The sequence below is a fragment of the Dermochelys coriacea genome, chromosome 3 (assembly GCF_009764565.3).
Source record: "Dermochelys coriacea isolate rDerCor1 chromosome 3, rDerCor1.pri.v4, whole genome shotgun sequence".
Classification (NCBI taxonomy): domain Eukaryota; kingdom Metazoa; phylum Chordata; order Testudines; family Dermochelyidae; genus Dermochelys; species Dermochelys coriacea.
In genome coordinates, this window is record NC_050070.1 from 116280086 (window position 1) to 116304589 (window position 24504).

The 24504-nt window shown below is 42.9% G+C and overlaps 1 protein-coding gene across 3 annotated transcripts in view; it reads left to right on the top strand.

The window, feature by feature from the left end:
• The window catches only part of CCDC170 (coiled-coil domain containing 170), a 79306-nt gene that overhangs the window by 46812 nt on the left and 7990 nt on the right, over positions 1-24504 (top strand). For all 3 annotated transcript variants that reach the window (XM_043511210.1, XM_038397229.2, XM_043511209.1), the window contains exons 10-12: positions 6663-6836; positions 7689-7931; positions 11738-11974. In XM_043511210.1, the coding sequence (XP_043367145.1) occupies positions 6663-6836; positions 7689-7931; positions 11738-11974 (654 nt within the window). The remainder of the gene's footprint in view (positions 1-6662; positions 6837-7688; positions 7932-11737; positions 11975-24504) is intronic.

The following is a 24504-nucleotide window of genomic DNA, read 5'->3' on the forward strand; positions in this document are numbered from 1 at the left end:
AAGCTATTTTCAAACTCTTTGAGCTAAGCCCCCCACCTTTGTTATAATTTTTGGTTGCGTGGCCCCTCTCCCAACCCAGACAGTCTGGGTGGCCTGCTGAGGTGAGGTGGCACTCCCTCCCTGGACCCTGCCATGCAGAGGTGGCTTGAGCCCCACTGGCCCCTGCCCCCCCAAATAGAAGTCAAACTATGCCTATGCCCAAGGCCCCTGCCCTGAAGCTCCCCTCCCCTGCTGGGCCCTGGAGTCTTTATAGCCTGTCGAGAGGGGCGTCAGAGAGAAAAAGGTTAAGAATCCCTGTTTTAATAAGTACTCAAACTGTAAGTTCACATGCTGGTGTTTTGGGACATATAAAACTTTTAAATATGGACTTGAAATATTAACTGATACTTAAATGACTAAACTAACTAGCCAGAGAGGTAGAGAAGAAAGATAAAGGTAGGTGTCCAGGTCATCAGTCCAGGACCAATGCTTTGGTGAGAAGCCAGTGACTGTTTTGAGCTGTCTACCAGACTGCTGTTTCTGCATCTTTTGTATCAGTGTCTTGCTAATACAGTAAATTTTGGTAAATTTTAACCTCCACCTCTAGCTACAGGAAGGGAGATGGAGCTTTCTGTTTGTTCCTCCCACTTCCCCCATAAAGGAAGAGGCTTTTCATTTTTTTACTTGTCTCCAGATGTCTGCTGCAAGGAGGTGGTGTGAGGAAGAGGCCTTTCTTCGCTACTTTGCCACCCATCAGCAGTTTCTATATTTTAGGTTCTGCTCCTCAATGCATCTGCTGACATTCGTATGCTCCATATTCCCAACCAGCAGCAGCATTAATCAGAAAAGATTCTTGACAGTTCCACACTCCTGGATGCCAAGGGCAGCCATGAAATTGAACAAGATCTTTTTAATTTACTTCTGTTGCTGTTTTGCAAAAAATGAGTAGCAGCAGAGGGGTTAGTGCTCTTTGTCTGCAAAGAGTTTTGTCATTGCCTTCTGAAAAGGGTAAGGGAAAATAATAGAAAAAAAACAACTAAAATTCACCCGAATGCATAGAAAACCTTCCAGTTGTTCCCAGATTCCTGGTTTATTTGAAAAATCATACCTTAAAAATGTTGCTACCGTTCTTTTGCTACACCCAGTGAGGCTTCCCCTGCTTGTACCTCCATGGCAAGCTAATTTTTGCTGGGTTGTTAATAACTAATGCAAGCTATGAAGAGATATCATGTAGTTCTTTTCCATGGAACCAAATCAAATAGTATTGTTTCAAATTATCTTTCCTGGCCAATGTTAATTTTTCCAATGTGTTGGATAAATAATTTAAGCAATCAGAGCGACTGAGGTTTCAGATTTCCATTTCTTAAGTGTTTATTAGCCTAACTTTGAATAGAACTTTTAGGGGTCCCACAAAATGTATTCAGCAATAAGAGCAGGGACCAGTAACTTGGAGAGACAGTCCATGCAGGATAACATACTGGACCCAATACTGCAAGAAGCTAAAAGCTCTTAGCAGTGCTTAGGATTGGATTCAATATTTATACAAAGATGTTTGCATATCATTGCCCCCTTTGGCCAGAGCGATTAGCCAATAGTAGGGGCATTGCAGTGTTTCCATTGGGAGGAGAAATGAATGAGTCAGACTCTGGTGCAATCTAGTTTAGTTTATTTCCAAACATGTAAACAATGCCCTGTTTCCTTGAACGCAGTAGAAACAAACAGGCAGTTTTCTTGCTCATGATTTCCAAGTCTACCCCTCCGGTCAGTTCTGTGCCCAAGGAACTCTGTTTTTCTGCTCCCTCTCAGGGTCACCACTGTTTCTCTCACTGTCCACTGGCTTTTTTAAAATAAGCAGACATGCACAAACACAAACACCCCATGCCAAACATCCCCTAGCCACTGCATTTGCAGCCTGTCCCAAGGAAATCCCTCAAACCATATGGCTTAGCTTCTGATCAGGACTCAACATGCGGCATGTTGCCTTAGGTGTGGCTTCTGTTGTCTCGAGCTATCTCACTACATCAAAGAGTTTAATTGCTCCTTCCACTTAGCCTGAAAGAAGAGTGCTTTGCACACACCTGTCATCATTAACCAAGTTTGTGATTGTCTGTAGATCAAAGACCTGCTTGATGGTAGCCATTAACACTGCCTAACCATGCTTTTCTTTTCAATCTGATTTCTTACAGAGAAGTTACTAACACCAGACATGTTCAACAAAATACTCTTTTTAAGTCATTTGCACTAAGCCTTATTTTTTTTTTTCAGGGCCCTAGTGACTAGGGCCAGGTCTACACTCCAGACCTATATCAATATAACTGTCACTCAGGGGTAGTTACATTGATTTAACCCACTGTGTAGACAGCGTGATGCTGATGGGAGAGCTTCTTCTGCCAACCTAACTACGGCCTTTTGGAGAGGTGGATTAACTACACTAATGGGAGAAGCTCTCCCATTGGTGTAGTAGCATCTTCACTAAATCACAACAACGCGCTGTAGTGCTGTACGTAAAGACAAGCCCTAGGAGAGAGAGAGGCTGGCAGGACCCTCAGCCAAGCAGTAGGTCCAGAAGCTAATCTTCTTACATGAGCAAGATTACTGATTCCTTGTGCCTCTTGCCTCCCCATAGTCTGATTCATCATCATCATCACTCCCATAACCACATTGGTCATTGGGACACCATCACTGATAAGCAATCAACCAATTGTCTCCACCCAGGATGATTGTGAATCAGTGCTTGAGTCTCCACGAAGTCCATTCCTGTCCACTCTTTTATGTTGTCAGTCCATTTCTTCTGTCTACCTCTTCTTCTCTTCCCCTGTACTGTTGCTTGGAGGGTGATCTTGGATAGGCCAGATCTTATTACATGGCCGTACCACTTCGGCTTGCGCTTCTTCACAGTCTTCAGGAGGCCTTCATATGACCCAGCGCATTGGGTGATGATGTTCCAGACCTCTTCATTAGTGATGTGGTCGAAGTAGGAGATGCCCAGGATTTTATGGAAGCATCTCATCTCTACTACCTGTATTTTCTTTTCAAGTATTGCCGCAAGGGTCCATGTATCACACACATACAGAAAAATGGAGATGACCAGTGCGTGCAGCAGTTTCAGTTTGGATTCCAGAGAAATGTTCTTGTTCCTCCAAATTGGCTTTAACTTTGCCACTGTTGCTGTTTGCGCAGTTCTTACCAGAATTTCTGCCTTTGATCCTTCATCAGTGATGATTGCCCCCAAATACTTGAACTGTTCCACTGTCTCCAGTTCTTGTCCACTGACAGTGATATCTGAGCTGATCCCATCACGTTTGTTTGTCATCAGCTTGGTTTTCTCTGCACTGATTTCCAAACCGTATTTTGCGGAGGTTTCATCCACTCGTTTCAGAAGGTTGGCAAGTTCATCTTCGCTGCCTGCCAGGCCATCAATGTCATCAGCGAAACGAAGATTTGGGATTGTTCACCCCCCAATGCTGACAGGGCATGTGTGATCTTCCACTGCATCAGTCATTGTGCGTGCCAAGTAGATGTTGAACAGTGTGGGTGAAAAAAAGGCAGCCTTGCTGGACTCCCAACAGTGGTACAAAACCCCCCTCCTCCTGTTGTGCCATTGACAAGAACGGCACTGCTGGCCTTGGCCTACAGTTGTTTAATGGTAAGAATAAGCTTATGACCGACACTGTGCCTCTTCTGGTTGCCCAGAGAGCTTCATGCCATACTCTGTCAAATGCCTTACTGAAGTCAACAAAAACGTGGTAGATATCCTGCTGGTGGTGTAAGTACTTCTCACACAGAACGCAAAGATTAAAAATCTGTTCTCTGGTACGTCTTCCAGCAGGAAAGCCAGCCTGTTCTTCAGTGATTATATCTGCTTTTTGCTTCAATCTGTTCAATATGACTTTCAGCATCACTTTGCTCAGATGGCTAATTAATCTTATAGTTCGGTAACTTTGACACAATTGCAGGTTGCCTGTCTTTGGCAGAGCGATGATTAGTGACTGTGTCCATGTGGAGGGTCACTGACCGGTCTGCCAGATCTTGTTGCAGATCTTGGTGAGTACATCTTACTATTTTTCCTCCAAATTTCATCAGTTCAGCTGGGATGTTGTCAATATCTGTAGTCTTTCTGTTGAGTGATTTCACAACTGTCTCCACTTCTTCATGCAGTATTGGAAAGTCATCCTCCTCTGTTGAATCTGGGCTGTCTAGGACATCTCCATTTGTCTGGTGATTCTATAGATCAAAGCAGTAATTTGTCCACCTATTCCTTTTTCTTCTGTAAGATTGTTCCTTTCTTTTTCTTGAATTGGTTAGCTTTGGTCCATCTTTTCTTCGTCAAATCTTTTACAATCTGGAAGGCTCATTTGCTATTTGTTTTCTTGATCCATATCTTCTTGGCCACCTTCATTCCTTTCTTGATCTTTTTGCCAATCGCTCTGTATTTATCAGTGCTGTTCTTGTCTCTCGAGTTCTCTTCTAATGTCACACATTTGTAGTATTTAATTTGTGACCCAAGGTTTTATCTTATTACAGTGGTTCCCAAGAATGTCCATTGCTGCCTCATTCATTACAGCATTGAAATTGTTGGTCATTGTTTCTACATTTTCCTCTAGTACAAGCAACAGAACAAATTTTCCACTGATTGTTGCTTGGAATGACTCTGCAATGCTTCAGTCTCTAAGTCTTTCTAAGTCAAACTTGATTCTGGTGAACTTTGGCCTAACGATTTTCCTTAGCCACAGCCAAAAGTTTAACATCACAAGGTTGTGATCACTTCCAACATTAGCACATGGGAAGCTCCTTGTTTTAGCTCTGTTGATCCCAGAACGAAATTGATTTTGCACCATGATGTAGTTGATCTCTCTGTGGTGTAAACCATCAGGTGCATGCCATGTTGATTGTCTGGATGCTTTAAGTAATGTGTTTGCAAGAACCAGATTGTTATAGCTGGCAAACTCCAAAAGTCTCAGGCCTCTATCATTACAGAAAGGGCCACAATAATATCACCAATCTGCTTGTACATCAGTACCCACTTTAGCATTCCAATCTCCTTCTACAATCAGGATATCTTTCTTGTGTACCTTATCAATGATGTCTTGGAGTGATTATAAAAATCTTCAATTTGCTCATCGTCATAGTCTGTTGTAGGGATGTAGACTTGTACCACTGTGATATTGAATGGTACTGCCTCTAGACAGATGGAAATAAGCCTGCTGGGTATTGGGTGGCATCCTAATACTGAATTCTTGATATCCTTCTGGACAAGAAATCCTATGCTGTTGACATGTTTGTCCTCTCCACTGTAATAGAGTACATGGCCTTCTTCCATTCGTGCCTCTCCAAAGTTCTTCCATCTGACTTCAGAGATTCCTAGGAGGTGCCAGGTATATTGTTCTTATTCTGTCCCCTGTGGGTTCAGGAACAGAATAGGCCCACTGCTTCTCCTGCATGTCATAAGAGGTAACTGAAAGTGCCCTGCCTGGAGAGGGATGGGCTCCGCCAGGTTAGAAATTTCCCCAAGACACACCATTTGATGAGCAAGTCAACCATATCCATACCAGATTGGTCGCAGCCTGGGTAGTCTGATTAGGAAGAGAATATTCAATGCAGTGAGTTCTCTGAACCTGGGGATGACCTCCAGCTCTGTCTCTTTACACCTTAACTGCAGGCGATCCTGGAAGGAGTCACACAGAGAAAGGGATAGAAGATTAGGAAGATCCAATAGTTGAATCAGTAGATCTCTTCCGCCTACTGTTTGTGCTGCTCCTCAGTCCACCATCACATCCTCTGTGTACTCTCTCCTAACACCTGACCTCAGATCTGCTGTCTCTGGTTTTGTTCTTATACAGTTATCTCAGGAAGTATTCATGTTGTTTCAAACCTCATCATAGATGAAGTATAAGATAGGGGCAAAATCTAATTGTATTTAAAATGTCATTTCTCATGCCAGAACAATTAAACAAAATATTACACATCAATGTCGTGTGACAGTATAATATAAATTTGACTTGTAGTCTACCTATTAGATCAGTTGTGCTTGGCATGGTAGGTTATCACCAAGGATCTGAGTTTGCCATGATAACCCACCCCCCCAAATTCTCTAATTAAAAAGAAACAAAAAAATCTGTTTTTCCGCAATTTAAATGAAATGCTGAACTTTAGTGTCCCTAGCCACAATATAGATAGGTATTGATTGAACACAATGTTTTATTGATTATATTTACAATTTTTAAGCTGACAGCCCAAGTCCCGCTGCCTTGAGCTGAGAGTCCAAGCCCCACCCATTCTCCTGATTATCCAATCTGGTCCTGGTCCCAATTAGATTGGATAATTGGGGTTCCACTGTATATATTTTTATTTTTTCACAAAATGTAAAAACTAAAGATTCTCTGTAAAAACACAAATTCCATGATTTTCTGTGGCAAACATTTCTAGGATCCCTGGTGTCACTAAACTATTAAATATTATAGGTTTAACTCTTTTCTAGCAAATACCTATGAAGAGAGATCAGTTTGAGAAATATCTGAGTTGTATTAACTGTAAGAGGATACTAAGTGTGCGCTTCATGTTTTTGAAATGGTGACGGTTGGCTGTACTTCGATGGCTGCCAGCATAGAGGAAAATGATTTGGATTCTTTAAGGGCTCTAAATGACTCCTTTTTCTCTTCCCACTTACCCATTTCTTTTTTCAGTATCTTAAATTTCTAGAACAACTTTCAGATAAAATGAAGCTGGACAGCATTGCAGCTGAAATTGGGCTCAATGTGACTCTGGATGTGATTCTGGCCCGTGCAGAGCAGTTGGTCAAACTGGAAAGTGATGCAGTGATTGAAAACAAGACTAATGCAAACAACCTACAAAGGAAGGTAGGTAAAAGAGGGCTGAGTTCATCTCCTATCTCTTATAAAGAAGAGCATTATTATTACTATATTTCATTAAAGTAGCTGCCAGAAAGACCCCAATCAAAATCGAAGCTCCACTTTGTACAAACACATACAAAGATACAGTCTGTCATCCAAAGAGGAGATAATAAACATGTTTGCAACCCAAAGCAAATTACTGCATAGTAAAACAATAAAAAAGTAGGTCAATTGAACATCTTCTAACAACAATACTACTGTTATAGCATACCAAAAATATTTAAATGTAGAAGTAGCCTTTTGTTGGCACAGATTGCAAATCACATTCACTAAAGTTAATAAAACTGAACTAGTACTTTAGTAAATACTTGATCTTTTTGGTGTATTAAACTTCCAGACACAGCTATGATGTCATTGATTGAAATCTGTTACATGTGTTTGGTTTGACTCAAACCAAATCAGCCATCCTGCTGTGGTTGAGCTCTTCAACTGTTAGGCTAACCTGCAGGATTACATATGTTTGATAATTGTAAAAAAGCAAGCTTAGGTGTTATGCATGATGCTTAAGTATAGGATAGGGTCGTGTTCGACATGTAAGCAGTAAAATAGAAGGAACGGTGGAGGTGGCCCAGGGAAGTAGTAAGAGGTGAGGTGTAGGGTGATTAGATAGAGATGAACTACCTATGTAGGCCAGAGCAGAGTTGTACGGAGCTCTGCAGGAAACTATGAGAAGATCAGACTTAGAGAAATGTGCTTCAGAAGGACCAAACTTACAATGACAATCCATTCACGTAATTGCTGCTAAAGTTGGGTGTATGTTTTTGTTTTTTTGAAATCCCCTTGTTCTCTTTAAACTAGTTGAAAATTCAGAAAGAAAAGCTTGAGAGCAAAGAGCTGCATATGAACCTTCTGAGGCAGAAAATATCCCAGCTGGAAGAGGAGAAGCAAGTGCACGCAGCCCTGGCTGTGGAGAGAGATGAGGCAAACCTAACCATCAGAAAGTTACATAAGAAGGTGGAGAGGTTACAGAAGGAGCTGGGCCTGGCAAGAGACTCTAACACTGACCTCAAAGCCAAACTGTCTGACACCAATGAACTGAAAGTGGGTAACTTGGTTACATTTTACCGTTTCTGTTTACCAGTGGAGGGAAAAGGCTGAATATAATTGGAGCTCATTTTATATTATGAATAGTGTTCTGCGTTTTCAGGTTTTTTTGGTAAGAAATAATTTCAGGAATTTGTTGGTGTTTTCCAAACATTAAAACCAGGATGAAACGGGGTTAAAAATAATTAAAAAACAGGGAAAAAAGAAAACAAAAGTTCATAATATACACATTTTACTACAGTATAATTAAAACTTTTTTTTTAATGTACAAAGGTATTTTTTGTCTCTGAGCTAACATTTTTTCAAGAAATCCTGGTTTACATACACTCACATAGTTTTCTTCAAAGTATCCTCACTCATGCTGAGCCTCTTGCTGTCTTGCAGGTAGTCCAACTTTGAAAATAAGCGCTCTGTATTAATAGACCCCAGGGCTTGCTGTGCCACTTTGTTGAAGTTGGGAAGTGTGTCTTGATGACTGTTCCAAAAAGCCAGCAAATCCACTTTATATTGTCAGAGTTAGGCATGTTCATATAGGTAGTAAATTCCCTTTTCAGGTTTGAAATTTCATCTTTAGTGGCTCTCAAAGCTGAATCCCCATTCTGTCACTCCGAGTGCAGAAAGTGGGGGCCCACAAGGATTCTAAAAATTAATACTTGCCACTCCAGGCTTGTATTAAACTCCCAAGGTTACAGCTTTTCTTTGACCTAGGCTTGGTAAACGCTGCCACCACCAAATTGCCAAAAAAAAAAACCCCTTGAACCCAGGAAGGAGCACTTGTGAATTCTTCCCTGTGGGGTACCCTCAAGCCCTTTCACTCCCACCTCCGGGGAAGAGCTGAGAAAGAAAACAAAGGAAATTAGCTGTTGTCCTCAGCTAATCAAACAGCATATGCACAAACCTCTTAGGAAACCAAAAATCCAATCCTGTTCTTCAAAAGGTAAACTTTAAAATTTAACAAAGAAAGAAAATACATCTGGAACTTAGGCTTTTGCTAAATTTAAAAAAAATCCAAAACTTAAGCACTCAAAATAGCTTCTTGGGGGTTCAGCTTAAAGGTTGCAAGCAAACAAAAGCATCTGGGGTTAGCATAGAGGAGATCCACAAGCCAAAATAAAGAAGTAACCTGATTGTGTCTACCTAAACATTCCCTATCCCAATGAGTCCTGCTAGGTATGGAAAATTTTTCATATCTGGTTCAAACCTTACACAGCATTTTTGCTTATAGCATAGCTGCACCGGGTTCCTGTAGCCCAGAGAGAGCAACCACAGACAAAGGGAAATTTTATTTTCCCATTTTAAAAAGTTCTAACCTTCCCATTGGCTCTCTTGGTCAGGTGCCCACTTTTTTTCCTTTTACCCGGGGGACTTTTTAACCCTTTGCAAGTAAAGCAAGTAAAGAACAGCTACCAAGAGGGATTTTATAGTAGCTGTCTGGCTGGGTGTCCATCAAAGGGAGCTACCTCCCCCTGACTTTATTTATCACAGTAACAAATCATTGAAACACTAGCATAACAGTCATACACCTTGAGAGGAAGGGGTACAACACCTGGATGACATTTCAAACAGAATCTTCAGCACCAAACACTTTGGGGTTCAGATTATGGGTCATGGTCATCTCCCATTTGTCGCTGAGCACGGTGTTGAAGGTTTGGAACGCTTTTTTGGTTTTCTCATGTTGTGGGGTTGGAAGGATTTCCAGAAGCAGCTGGGTTTTCTCGCTGTATGTTTCTCCTGCTACTTTTATGCTTAATTCAGATGAGATTTTGGTTGTCAGGATCTGGTAATTGTCTGTTTTGGCAATCATGTTGGCAGTAGTCAGAGAAAAAAACAGTGTTTTGTGTTTGTCATCCAATGATTCCAAGTTTTCAGCAATGAACATTACCTTGATGAGCAGAATCTGGCAGTAATTTTGGTTATTTGCCAGTCTCTTCAGAGTTTCTGCTTTAGAACCAACAAACTCAGTATGATCTATTCCACACATTAGCACAGTCCACACATTATTTACATAACAGGCAATGAAGTACAAGCTCATCACTGATATGGCATAATGGGTAGGTAATTGGCAGTTGGCTCTGCATTCACCTTGCACTGTGTAAAACAAAGCCTTCAACTTGTTTGCATGCTTGAAATAACCCCGAATCCAATGATGTAAGATTTCACCTCTTTAATTTCTTCTATAGCAATAGCTGCTGACATCACAATGTTAATCAGGTTAGCAGGACAGGTAATAGGTAGCATCTCTGGTTACTGGTTGAGTTTAATTTCCCGTGCAAACTTAGCCATGTAGGAATCAGAATCTGTGTTAGTTGTGGCCACGTTTTCCCAAGTTAGTTGGTACATCTCAAACATGTCAGTTATTGCTGCCTCAACAAAATGGGTGTCAGCTAATGTCACATTAGCACTAAACAATGCAAGTTTATTCACTTTGAAATCAAAAAACAAAAACAAAAGGCTAAAAATTGGACAGCCCAAGGTATGAGGAGACTCCAAAAATCAGCCTAGACACCACATTTCCATTAATTTATTCCATCAGTTTAGATTCTAAAGCATTGTCATTTTCTTTCAAATATTTACGAGTGAGGTTGTTTGCATTAGGAATGTTTTTTTGCTGCTGGACAGTATTATTGCACAAAGTCACCAATAGGCACCTTAGCAATTAACAGTGACTGTCTGGTGAAACAAAGCATGCACAAATTAATTGGCACAATCATGCTGTGCCCTCTCACTGGGGTGTTAATGAAAGAAAGCTCCTGATATTGACTGTTTACCCAAAAGCTCACTTTCTTCTTTAAGCTTCTTATGTCATTTGTTTTCAACATACTCCTTTATTCTGTTAGCTTGAGCACTAACCTCAATGCTGCAGTACTCTCAGCCCAAGGCATCCTCTTCACTCCCGTCTTTGATTTTCTTGAAGATTTCTAAGCACTGATTTTCTTGTTGGTATTCAGGCATAGATTTGCATTTTCACCCCAGGTTTACCTTTTTACCTTATCTTTATCTGTGGAGGATTGGTTGTTTAAATATCAGTGCTGCACTAAGCACACACAAAGAAATAGGTGGGCAGCATCTCCTTGTGAGCCAATCATAGCACAATACTAACATTGTTTAATTTTTCCAACCGCCACTGTGAGTGTATTCTGTGTTTTACACTGCAGAACTGCTTCAGTCTCAGAAATGCAGGACACAACAATCGCCTAAAGCGTTAGTGTTTAACAAAAATAAGTAAAGTGTGTGTGTGTGTGTGTGTGTGTGTGTAGAGGGAGAGAGAGGGTGAATTGATAAACAGGTGTAAATCAGTAAAAACTGAAAACACGAAACACTAACTCTGAAGTATAATAACATATATGTTAATGGCGAACTACTGAAATCTGTCTGTGTGGCAAAGAAAGCAGTGTAATAAAGTCAAGAAATCTGTGATATTTTGGAATCTGTCATTGACCTCTAAGTATGTACTACATAGCATCTGTAAATACAGTCCAGAACACTTGGAGTTAATGTTATGGAATGTGGAATACCCAACATGGCTACAGTTGAACACATTCCAATGTGTGTTGCTTTAGTTGTCCTCAGAAAATCTATTCTATCAAACCTGGGAGAAAAAGTTTTGAACTTAAATGCAACACAGTTTTAGCTTTTCACTAGTTCTGAATTTCTTGCGAAAATGTTTGTGGCTTTACAGTAGCAAAAAGCTATCGTCAGCTCAGCAGAAAAAAAATGCATTCTAGAATAGCCATCTTCACTATTGGGTTCTCATAAATGGCAATGTGAAGAACTTAATAATCCTCTAATCATTGATCTTGTAGGTCAAAACTCTGGAGCAGACTAGAATCATTGAGGAACTAAACAAGTCTCAAGGCAAGCTAGAAAAGATGAAGGAGAAGGCTGAGAAGCAGCTGATCTGTGTCAAATCCGAATTACAGTTTACAGAGCATGAAGCTAAGGAGGATAAAGAAAGGGCCAGGAGTATGCTAGAAGCAGTTACCAGTGAACTGAAGGCGCTTAAAACAATCCTGGCAGAGGTATCAAAAAGAGAAAGGCAGGTAGGTATAAATATGATAGACAATTGGTAGATGCCATTTGGAAAGTGAGAACTTGGTATCTGGACGAATTATACTGCCATTCTGAAAACGTGTGTGTGTTAGTGTTAAGGTTTTACTGACATGAGTTTGGGATGGCTGCATTATTGAAGAGTGGCAAAGTCATCAGAGTTATGCAACTCATCCCAAGAGTGCCAAATAAGACTTTTTGTGTCACTGTATGCCACTAAGTGTTCAGTTTATACCACGTTTTGGAGAAGTTAGATTAAAAAATACTTTAGAACTCCAACTTCTTTGTTTCAATTTTTCATATTTATCAGCCAGTAAAACCTAATTACTTTGCCATTCATGGACAATTCAAAAATATTTTTAAAATATATCAAAGGTAACTTTTTTTAACAAACCAGGTGTCAGGACCGAGACATGGGTGGTCTGATCTAGTGGTTAGAGCATGAGCAATGCTTGGTGGTTAATGCCAGGGATAGAGTTGGTAGCCAGCGCCCTGGGCCAAAGCTGAAGTCAGAACCAAGAATCAGTCCAAGAACTAGAGCCAGAGCCAAGAGTCAGTAATCTGAGTCAGAGGTCAGAGCCGGAGCCAGAAACCAGGAAGGAGAGTAGGGCTGGGGGCAGACTGAGGCAGGATCAGAACAGGGCAAGAGTAGATTGGAGCAGGACCGGAGCAAGGCCAGAGCCAAGACTGGATATAAGGCAGGAGCAAGGCTGGGAACAAGGCAGGAAAAGGAGAGAGAGCAGTTGTGGGTGTAAGCACTGAACAGCCAGCAAACTGCTGCTTCTGCTGAGCTTAAATGCAGACCTTTTTGTCTCCTTTTAGCCCATTAGGTGGGCTGGCCAATCAGGCAATTCTGCTGCAGCCCAGCTGGGCTCATTAATCTTCCTGAATGCTGAGCTGGCTAGCACTAGGCTCTGTCAAGGGAACTCAATGCCAGGGTTCCTGACAGTAGCCCCCTGTCAGGAGCACCTTCTGGGGCCCTTCACCTGGACTTCTTTCCGCTGGACCCAATGAAAATCGCATACCAATCTTGACTCATGAACGTTCTCTGCTGGCTGCCTGACTGGTCATCAGGACCATAGTCCTCCTAGTACACCAAGCAATTAAACAAGAATCTGTCAGACAAGGTATTCTTCTTGTCTAGGGACTTATGGGCAGCAGCGGTGGGTTGGATTGACCAAAGAAGGGGTTATGTAGGTAAGGTTTTAGGAGAGAGACTTGAAACACTGGATGGGTCTTCACTGACTCTGGTCATTGAAGCTTGAGTGTCACAGGTTGATCTGCTCAAGGATATCAAATGGACCTAAGCATTGGTGAGCCAACTTAACTGATGGTTGGGTTAGTTTCAGATTCTGAGATGATATAAAGACCCTGTCCCTGACACTAAAGTATGGTGCATCCTGGAAGCTGCTATTGTCATAATGCTTCTAGGTTACTTTGGTGGCTTCCAGATGTTCAATAAGTTCTTGTTGCAGGTGATGCAGATGGGTGACCAGGGAGCCTGTGGTCAATGCTGTGTGAAAGCAGGGATGGAAGCTGCAATTGGCATAGAATGGTCTCTGTCAGGGGAAGGCATGGATCGAACTGTTGTAGGCCAACTCTGCACAAGGCAGCAGGGAGACCCTATTATGCTGGTCATAATTCAGGAAGCATTAGAGGTACTGCTCTAAGATCTGGTTTGGTCCGTCCATTGGTGTGATCTGTGGGTGGTATGCTGATGAGGTAAGGAGCTCTACACCTGGGAATTTAAAACCTTGTGCCAGAAGCAGATGACAAATTGTGGGCCTTGATCTGACACAGTGCTAGTCTGTGGTCCATAGAGCCAGAAGACGTGCTCTAGATAGAGGCAGGAAGTTCTGGGGTGGTAGGGACTGTGTGCGAATGGACAAAGTGTGCCACCATAGTGAAGAACTGTGACTAACACCACTGTACAACTGTGGGAGCAGTGTAAATCTACAGTGAAGTCCAGGGACATGATGGATCAGCACTGAGATGGGTGGGCAGTGGCTGGAGGAGACAGTGACTTCCAGCAAGGGTTCTTGGCCAGTGTAATGATTTGTGCTCATTGCTCATGGTGCCTCCTTGGTTGCTATGGGAATTAGCTCTGTCCATCAGGGGGGCACCCTCCTCTTGTGGTGTGTCTCTCTCTCTCTCTCTCTGTCACTGCTTCTCCACCATCTCTGCTGTCTGTGGGGACCCACATCGCTCCTGGACCACGGTGTCCTCTTCAGGGCACAGCCCTCTGGCTGTGCCCCAACTCCGTTGTCTCCCCCATTCCAGGGGAACCAACAGTCCTTTGGCTGGCCTCTCTCCACAGTGGCGAACTGCAGCCCCTAGTCCAGTCCCTCACTCAGGGGCAAACTGCAGTCCTTTGGCTGGCCACTTCCCTCGGCAGCCTCTGCAATTTTATTCTTACAAAGTTTGTTATTTTAGTTTTTTGACTGGTCTACGCATTTCATAATTTTTATTTCTCTCTTACGCTTAAATTTAATTCTTTGAGGAGTGAGTTCTAAAATGCCTAACCTGTTCCGGCAGGAGAAATTATCCCTATGCTAACTTAAAAAAAAATTATCTAGAGTTTTTTGTTTCTACTGGTGCTGCACATCTGTACATTAGCTTGATATTAGTGCGCATAACAATTCATTCCACACATGGATGGAAAAAATTAGAGGGAACATTGCCAGTGAGTGAGTTGTGACATAATTTCAGAACTTCAAGCTTAGGCTGGCCATCTGGGACATAAATAAGTTCCCCGTCATAGAGGATGCCATTGCATAGTCAGAAACCTAAAGGGTTGTGAGTTCTAAGGGCGCAGTATCATGCATGATAGGACCTGATGAGAGGAGTGATCTGTCAATGGATTCTCTTAGATCAGCTAAGGCCTTACAAGTTGGGATCCACTGCATTCGAATGAAGTCCAAGTCCATAAAACTACTGGAGATGCCAGATCAATCAGTGCTTTCAAGCTGGCTTCAGATGTGACAGAGCAGAAGCTGAGTCAGGCTCTGATTAGGTATGATGGACAGACATGGGGACCGAGACTTGGCATTTCCTGATGAAGATGGGGAACAGGCTTTTGTGGCACAAGTCAAGGCGAAGTGCCCAGATTCCTCACATAGAGACAGAGACCTGATGCCTAATGTCAGGCCTTCTCCACTTTAGAGTGGGTCTGGGCCACATCAACCTGCATGAGTTCAGGCTATAGGGTGGGTGCTGGATGTTGGCTAGCTGGAGCTGTTAAGTTGGGCGATCCTTCTTTTTTGGTGGCGTTCTGATAAGCGATTGATAGTCTCAATGGACAGGTCGATAAATGAGCCCAGACAAGCTGGGGGTTCTAGCCACACCAGCTCATCCTTGATTTCATCCTTTTAGACCAAGCCAGAAATGGTAGCGCCTTGTTCCATTCTGTGTCACCAGGCACTGAACATCTTCAGCATAGTTAGCAACTGGCCAGCATCCCTGCATGAGAATCTGGAACTTGGATTCTGCTATGTGCTTGTGATTCAGATGGTTGAAGATCACCGTCATGGCTTGGGCAAACTCCTTGAACTGTCTCAATTAGGGGACTGGATTTCTCAGGCAGTGGGGAAGCCCAGACCAATGGTTCCCTGGACAGGAGGCTAAAAAGTCCCATCCTGGTTCAGGTGGTGGAAAACAACACTAGGCATAGCAGGAACAAGAGGTGGCACTGATTTAAAAACTGATGGAATTTTCTGTGGTCACCATCAAGCTTGTCAGGCATTGGAAACTTTGGTTCTTGATGGGTCTGAATCACTGCATTGGCTTTGGGGGGGGGGGTATCCCAAAAGCTGAACAAAGCCCTTTTTTTTTTTTTTTTTTTTTTTTTGGGTGGGGGTTGCTGAAACTGTCAGGACCAGGACCTGGGTAGTCTGACCTAGTAGTTAGAGCTGGAGACAGGAGTCACAGGCCAAAGCTGGAGTTAGGAACCAGGAATCAAGCCAAAGATCATCACCAGAGCCAGGAGTCACAGCCAGAGTCAGAAGCCAGGCAAAAAAGTAGGACTGGGGCTGACTGGAGAGGACAGAAACAAGGCTGGAAACGAGGCAGGCCCAGGCATGATCACAGCTGCGGGTGTAAGTGTTGAGCAAACAGCGATCTGCTGCTGAGCGTGAATGCAGACCTGTTTGTTCCTTTCAGCCAATTGGTCCAGCCAGCCAATCAGATAATTCTTCCACAGCCCTGCTTGGCTCATTTAAGCTATCATCTGAAGGCTGAAGCAGCTAGACCAGGCTCACCTGAGGGAACTCAGCTGCATGAGTCCTGGTATCAGGCTCTTGTGACATTAAGATCTGATACTTCATGAACCTCCAAGGTTTAGATATAAATAAATGCTTTATACTGTTATCCTGGAATCCAAAATGAGTGTAGAGGTCATTGGAAGGTGCAAAATTAAAGCCACTGACTAGATTTTTGCATATCACATGTGCATTTATTGCTACTACATATTGCCTGTGTTTGATTATTACAGGTGGGGGCAATTATTGAGGTTTCCCAACACTTCCCATTATAAGACCATTTTGAGTTGCCTATTACATTGCCAAACTTTAACCATTTGGGCTGAAATTTATGGGAAAACTTCAGCTAAAACAGTTCACCCATTTCCAGGAACAAAGCTAGGTAAAATGATTGTTTTGCTCATGTTTTAAAAAAAGAACTCTGGCAACTTTGAAAAGCTGTAATGCCGCCATGCTTTGAAACAGGGGCTTGAAATATAGCAAGGAGTTATCCTTTATGTTAAGGAACAAGTCTTTTGCTGTCTCTGCCAAATCTGGGCAGTTTTTCATGAAGGGCTAAATGTTTGAAAAAAATCTCAGTTCACACATGCTCAGTAGAGAATTCTTAGATTTTAGCAACTAAGAATCACTGAAGATTCCATCCGCACTGAGCACGTTGGAGCCTCTCATGGCTGCCACTGTGACTGGACTGCACATGCACCATCCCCACAGAGTGACTGAGCATGCTCCAGCCCAGACTGGACTTTTCCTGTAATAGCTGCTCTCAGTTGCTCTGGGCCAGGCACTGGAACTTTGAGCCTGTCTCTCCTGTGCTCCCAGTGACCCTCCTCCTACTGCTGGGCCACTCATACAGTGTGAAGGACGAAGCCAGCTGATTTGAATACAGAGGGGACAAACATCAGACTTGGGGGGAGGGGAAAAAGAGTAGATTGCGACAAGGAGCCTGGTTGGACTGGAGGGGGAGGAGAGAAACTGGGTCTGATGTTGGCTGGACAAAGAAACTGGGAGCTTATGGGGAGGGGAGCCTGGGACTAGATCCAGTGAGGGAAATGGCTAGGTGACTGGGAGCCAGTTGGCTGGGGGTAGGGAACACTGAGGGTGGACAAGGAGCTAGGGCTGGGGAGGGGCAAAGAGGAGACTGAGACTGGTTGGACAAGGAGACTGGGCTTAGGAACCAGTGTGGAGGGAACAGAGGCTGCAGCATAGTTAGGGCAAACATATATCTGAAGACTGAAAACTGAGGCCAAAGCTTGAGGGTGTGGGAGAGTGCTGAGATAATATTATGTGTAATAAGGCTGCGTGTCTGTCACGGATTCTGTGACCTCCATGACTTCTGCAGTGGCCAGCAGCAGTCCGTGTGTGTGGGAGGGGGCTGGGGCAGGAGGGTGGTGCTTACCTCAGGGTGGGGGGCTCCCCAGCTCCCATCAGCAAGACCGTGCAACTCCCAGGCAGAGGGGCCAAGGGGGCTCCATGCGCTGTGCGCACCCACAGGCACCACCCCCACAGCTCTTATTGGCTACAGTCCTGGCCATTGGGAGCTTCAGAGCTGGCTTTTGTGGCGGGAACAGCACGCGGCTGCTGGCCATCCCTCCCCATAGGAGCTTCAGGGACACATGGAACTGGGTAGGGAGTCTGCCAACTCCCAAGCACCAGAGGGGGTCTCGAGCCATGCGTTGCTGCCCACCCTCCCCATCCCCCCAGCACCTGTAATCTCTTAAAGCTCTGTATTTGCACTATGAAAAGAAAAACATATCAATTTTAGCTGTCATTGCTATGTATTCAGAATAATACTTGCATTTTATTAAATCTAATATAATCATCTTAATAAGATCAGTCTAAAGAGCATTCAAAGCAATTGTTGAGATCCCTATATGGCCTTTATACACAATCCACCACAAAGAAAATCCCAAATATATTTTATTTTGACACTTATTCAGCTCAAGCACTGAAATGCAATATTTAATATTTGATAGGAATGTAAATGTCACAGTACTTGGTTCAATTTTTGCTGTGTGTGCAGTAAGATTCCTTTGGCTCTCTCTCTTACCCATGGTTGAATAAGACCCTTGTCAACTTTCTTCTTGGGATGAGGGTAAAGAAAATGTAACGTGAATTTGTTTATTTCTGCATCAGAAATAGTGAATATAGAGATTATTATTCTCTAATTAGTGAAAATCATTACTGGCTGAAGTGAAATTTAGGAGTGTGCATATATGTAATAAGTTTGAAATAATAGAATCATATAATCATAGGGTTAGAAGGGACCACAAGGGTCATCTAGTCTAAATCCCTGCCAAGATGCAGGGTTTATTGTGTCTAAAGAATTTGTTGTGTCTGAAGAAAGCCTTACATGAAAGTTCAGACCATGTGTAATACTAGTCTCAGTTTGTGATATTTCAGCAGAACAGTCTTGCTTTTATTTTCCATGTTGTGGTGTTTTCAAAGGAGGATGCCGGAAAGATGCAGATGTTCTTATAGCAGCAGCTGCTGCCATGTTTCAGGCCCTTGAGTTTCCTCTCTAGGGCATAATGACATCAAGCTTGCTTCAAAATGGCAAATCAGTAGAACCAGTGTAAAGGGGTCAGCACCCACCTCTCGCGAGTGCCCCTTCTGATGGGCATGTCTGCATTATTTAGGTCTAGAGACCCCTTTCAGTGGTTCTCAGCAGGGTTTTCAGTGACTTGGCCGAGTGACTGTCTATACATTAGCCAGCACAAACCCCTTCTGGGGTATACAGTCCACAGGGCTCAGTACCCCTCTGATGGTGTCTCTCTCTAGCCCTCTTTCAGCTTTAGTCTTTAAGTGTTCCAAGCCTGGTATGAGTCTTTATCCCCAGGGCTTCCTCCCTGGAGATGCTATCTTTCTGAGCCCCAGGCTCAGTCCTTACTTAGTCCCTAGCAGCCAGCCAGGAGCCTCTTGCTCCCCCAGTCCCTACCAGCTGACCTAGCTATCCATAGTCCTGTGCTCTTCCAGGCAGCCAGGCCTGCTATCCGTTCTTCTCCTCCTTCATGCAGCAACTAACTACTGCTCTGTTCTGCAGCTCCTTTTATATGGCCCTCCTGGGCCTTGATTGGGTATTTCCCCTGTAGCTACTCTAGCCTGCTTGGAGGACCTCTTCACTGCTCCTTTCCTGGGATGGGTGTGGCTGAACCCTGAGGCCTCCAGCAGGGGGTCTTTGGGCCTAGTCCATCCCATCACAACCAGTTATACCAAGTTTCTTATATAAAAGTGATATGTGGGCACTGAAGAAAGCTGAAGAACACCAGATTGATGTTTTTGATTCTTGTGATTTCCACCTGCTGTTCCCTATAAAGTGGTAGGGCAAAATCAGAAATCAGGATATTCAAAGCCAAATCCAGCAATCCTTCCATCAGCACCAGTTCAGTTTTGGCAGCTTTCTTGGTATGGAATATAAGAATGGAAAACCAATGAATTCTGAAGTGTGTACCAAGGAATATGGCTACATGGCCAGAGATCAGTGGTCACCAAAAGCTCTGGTGACACAACAGGATTGCCAGTGATGGAAATACACAGTGATGAATATACTGCCAGACCACTCAAACTCCTTGCCAGAGATAAACCCAGGTGGTGCTTGATTTGCAACAAGGCCATGTTCTTTGGAGATTTGTCATGATGATGATGATTGTTTGCAAAGTTGAAGCAGAATTTTCATTTTTTTTCCTAGTCACTAATATTTTAGTATGAAATTTTAATAAATGTTCATGAAACACATACAGCAGTGCATCAAATTAGGAGCAGAAATGTGTAGTTCTGCTCCAGGCAAGACATCCTATAGCATTAAGGAAATATTTCAGTATATATTTGCACTTCTCCTTATGTTGCTTTTGTTTGACCTGTCACTTTATTAAAATAGTCTGAATAAAAATCAATATCTCTTGTTCAGCACCTTTGCAAGGGAAGCAATGTTGCTCTTTGATCAGCTTGTTATAATGTATTTTGCTCTGCAGGGCAGTCAGCTCTCTTTTCACCTCTTTCATGAACAAATAGATTTTCCTGTTTTTCTTGCTACAATTCATTAACAGGAAAGCTGATTTTCTTAGTGTTTATCTATTGACCTTAGACAAGGTGGATGAGGTAATATCTTTGATTGGGCCAACTTCAATCAAAGATATTACTTCATCCACCTTGTGTGTCTAATATCCTGCGACGGACACAGCTATAGTTGCACTGAATATCTATTGACTTGTCAGAGGCAAACATCAAGGCTGCACTGCTGAAGATGGCATCCAGAAAAGCAACGTGTTCAGACAAAGTCATGGCAGAGATGATCAAAGACTTGAGAGAAATTGGTGTATGCTGGCTCAGATGAGTTCTGCGCTTAGTTTAGAAAGAGAAGAAAATGCCAACAGAATGGAGAATGTACTGGTACTGATATACAAACAAAAGGTGAGATACGCAGCTGTTTGAAGTACCAAGGAATTGAGTTGTCCCATTGCATGAAATTAAGAGAATTATAGATAGCAGCATTTGCCGAATCACAGAATATCAGGGTTGGAAGGGACCTCAGGAGGTCATCTAGTCCAACCCTCTGCTCAAAGCAGGACCAATCCCCAACTAAATCAATAGTGGAACCCGTTTTAGGAAAGGGTTAATTTTGGTTTTAGAAAAGGAACAACAGGTGGTATGTGCATTGCTAAACAAATAGTGGAAAAGAAGTTGGAAGGAAACTTTGAGTACACTTGGTAGTTCCTTGATTTGGAAAAAGCATTCAACATACTACCTAGGTGACTTCTGGGACTTCTGCTGTGAGTCTCTGGGATAACAGAGGATAGTGTCCAGATGGTGATGGGTTTGTGTAATGGTACCATGATAAAGAGCAGATGCCCTTTGGGTAATGGAGGGTTTCAAGGGAAGGTATTGTGACAGACTTCATAGGAGAGCAAAGGTACCATCTGTGCTGATGATATTGCACTAATGGTTGATAGTGAGGAATATTTGATCCAGACAATCAATGCTTGGAACAGGGAACTAGCAAAGTATGGCCTCAAAATGAGTAAAATAAAGACTGAAGTCATGTAGTTGACTTGCACAGAACCAAGACAGATGAATATTAACATTGAGGACCAGTGCCTAAATCAGGTTTCTGGTTAAGTACCTTCATGATTTGTTAGCAGCAAATGGAGAAATTGACAGACGAAAGCAAGGCTGCTGAGTGCAGGGGAAGTCTGGAGCAAGATAAGTGGGTGTGATTTATGATAAACAGTTACTCAGGTTATTTAATGGACAACTATACAAACCATAGTAAGTCCAACTTTTCTGTATGGATCAGACATGGGTGACCAAAGAGAGGCACTTGAGAAAACTTAAAACCATTGTAATGATATATTTGAGGGCAGTGAGGGGGTGATCTTTTGGGGACACATGTGGAATGATGTCATCAGGAGTGAGATCAAAGTGTATGATATCAGAGAAGCTGTAAGGAGGAGGCTGAGATGATCTGAGCATGTACGAAGTTTGCAGGCGAAGAATGAGAGGATGGCCAAGAAAATGATGGATATACTGTGCACAGAAGGGTGGATTAGATATGAAGTATGTGAGTACTCCAAATTCCTAAAATGTTTACAGTTCCTCAAATGTAGCCATTTATGCCAGTAACTTTCCTCTATGACAAGAAAGAGAGTGAGATTTCCATATATCCTTTAATGTGTATCTTCCACTGGCTGAAATCAAGCAGTTTATTGGACTAAGGGTATATTCATGCTACAATAAAATACTTATGGCTGACCTGCATCAGAAATTCTGTGGTTTGCAGGGCAGTGTAGACATACCTTGAGAGTTTGTGGCTTCCCTTCATTTTGGCATTTAGCAATGCTAAACCATGCATACTCGCATGTTCCTTAACTGGCTTATAACTCTGGAATTGCCTCCCAAAAAACGAAGGCAAGATTTGAAAAATAAAGGAAAAGGATGAAAAACAGACTTCAGCTACGATACAGAGAACAACAAACACGCACCAAGCTGAGTCTTGAGCATGTTTTGTTTGTCAGCAGGGACTGGAAGTGCTGTTGAGGCATCGTATTTATACCATGGGAGAAGAGAGTTTCCCATGTAGCTCTTGAGTGAATCCTCTTGGCCAAAGCTTGATGCTAGAGGAGCCTCTTCTAGTTTTCTTCTACAGGAAGGAAATCTGATCAGGAGCTTTGTGGATGTTAATAGGGGAATGAAAGGAGGAACATGAAGAGCTACTCTTGCTGGATGCTCCCTGGCCAACTGGCTCATGGATCCAAGAGCTAGAGGACTACATGGGAGCTCCAGATTTTTTTTTTAAATGTGTTTGAGGTCCTGGTTGACAAATGCCAGCTTACCGGCCTGTTGGAGCCAACCTTGACTGAGTCCTTTAAAAAAATCCAGCTAACACTTCACTATGCTGCTCCAGCATTCCGCCACAGCTTCTGAGTTATAGCCTCCAGGCTTGTCTCTGAAGTCACTGGGAAGAGCACTTTGAAACAGGAGGCCCCTCCAGTGCTGCATTGTTTAGCCTATCCTTATAGCCTTTCTTTCACAGCTTTTGGACCTAATTTAGGACAGATATTACCAGGCTGAATCCTTAAGATCCCTTAGTACTTTATGATTATTTGATTTATTTATTTTTCTGAACTTAGCTGTAAATACTGAAGGTCTGTACTCGCTTTTCACTTGGTCTGTTGTCACAAAAAGAAAAGGAGTACTTGTGGCATCTTAGAGACTAACAAATTTATTAATAAATTTGTTAGTCTCTAAGGTGCCACAAGTACTCCTTTTCTTTTTGCGAATACAGACTAACACGGCTGCTACTCTGAAATCTGTTGTCACACAAACTGTTGCTGACTTCAGTGAGACTTTGCCTGACTAAAGGCTTCAGGATCTGGCCTTTGCATTTGTTTTTTCTTAACTTGAATTTGGTTTAGGTATGCTACAATAACCTTAATGTTCTGGATTCCATTCGGGGGGCGGGAGTAACCAGGGTATTTTGGGAGTGTATTTGTTTTCGTTTCCACTCTATTTTACAACTTAATTGTCAGTGAGTTAAGGGGGTTTAGATTGTGAGGGCCTGAGTATAGCTTATTCTGTGTTTGTACCCTTTCTAGCACAATGGGGCCTTGGTCTTGGTTGGGACCTCTATGTACTGCTGGTAATATAAATAAATAAATAAACCAGTTAGAAATTGTGGAGAGGAAGGCTTTCTCTCTTTACTCTCTTTTAATTGTCTTGTGGTAGGTTATCGCATTTGCCCATGATGACAGAAATTCATCTAGTATCCCAACAGCAAAATCACCTAGCTCACTATTCAAAGACTGATATGGGTGACGTAACAGGAGGTTCTGTCCCCTTTAAGAAGTAGTGAGGACTAAGGCCAGCCAAACCCTGACCCTTGACATGCCCCTTTAAGGTTCCAGAAGTTCTGGAGCAGATGAGGGCCTAGTAAATGGCAGAGGCAGATGCTGGGGGAAAGAAAATGGTCTCAGGGTAAAATTCAGTGTCCGGGGAAAAACCCAGATTATTGTTTCCTTAAGGGTCTGGGACCATGACATATTAGTGTAGGGTGGAAGTAGGATCCTCTCCTCGCCAATCAGGACAAGTTCTGGGAAGGAGGGCAATATATACTCTGGCTCTTCCATCATAATGTGGAGATCTTAGAGGAGAAGGATTGTTTAGTTTCTGGCCTCTTCTGGCACAGGAGAGAAAGGAGTGAGGTGGGTTGACCTGTCCTGCAAGTGGTAGAGGAAGATTTGAAGAATGTAAAAGCAGAGATGCCTGGGTGGAAAGGACAATAAGAATGGCCATACTGGATCGGACCAAAGGTCCATCCAGCCCAGTATCCTGTCTGTGGACAGTGGCCAATGCCAGGTGCCCCAGATAGTGAACCTAACAGGTAATGATCAAATGATCTCTCTCCTGCCATCCATCTCACCCTCTGACAAACAGAGGCTAGGGACACCATTCCTTACTTCTCATAAAGATGTTGTTTTTAGTTCTACTTTGTTTGAAATACTTTTGCTGCCAGCCAGCTGGAGCTGGATGAAGGTAATTTAAAGGGAACTAGCTGGGAGAGGCTGGCTAAGGGCTGCAGCCTGCCACAGGAAATATGGAAGTTAGAAGCTGCAAGTTTAGACACATCTGCTGATGTTTCTCCTTCCCCTTAGTGCTAAACTATCTTGGTTAGAAAATCTAATCAGGGAGAGAAGATGTCTAAATGTTGCCGCATAGCTTTTATTAAAGTGTGATTTAAACTCTGAAAAGTGACTATGTAGATCTGGGCCATTTTT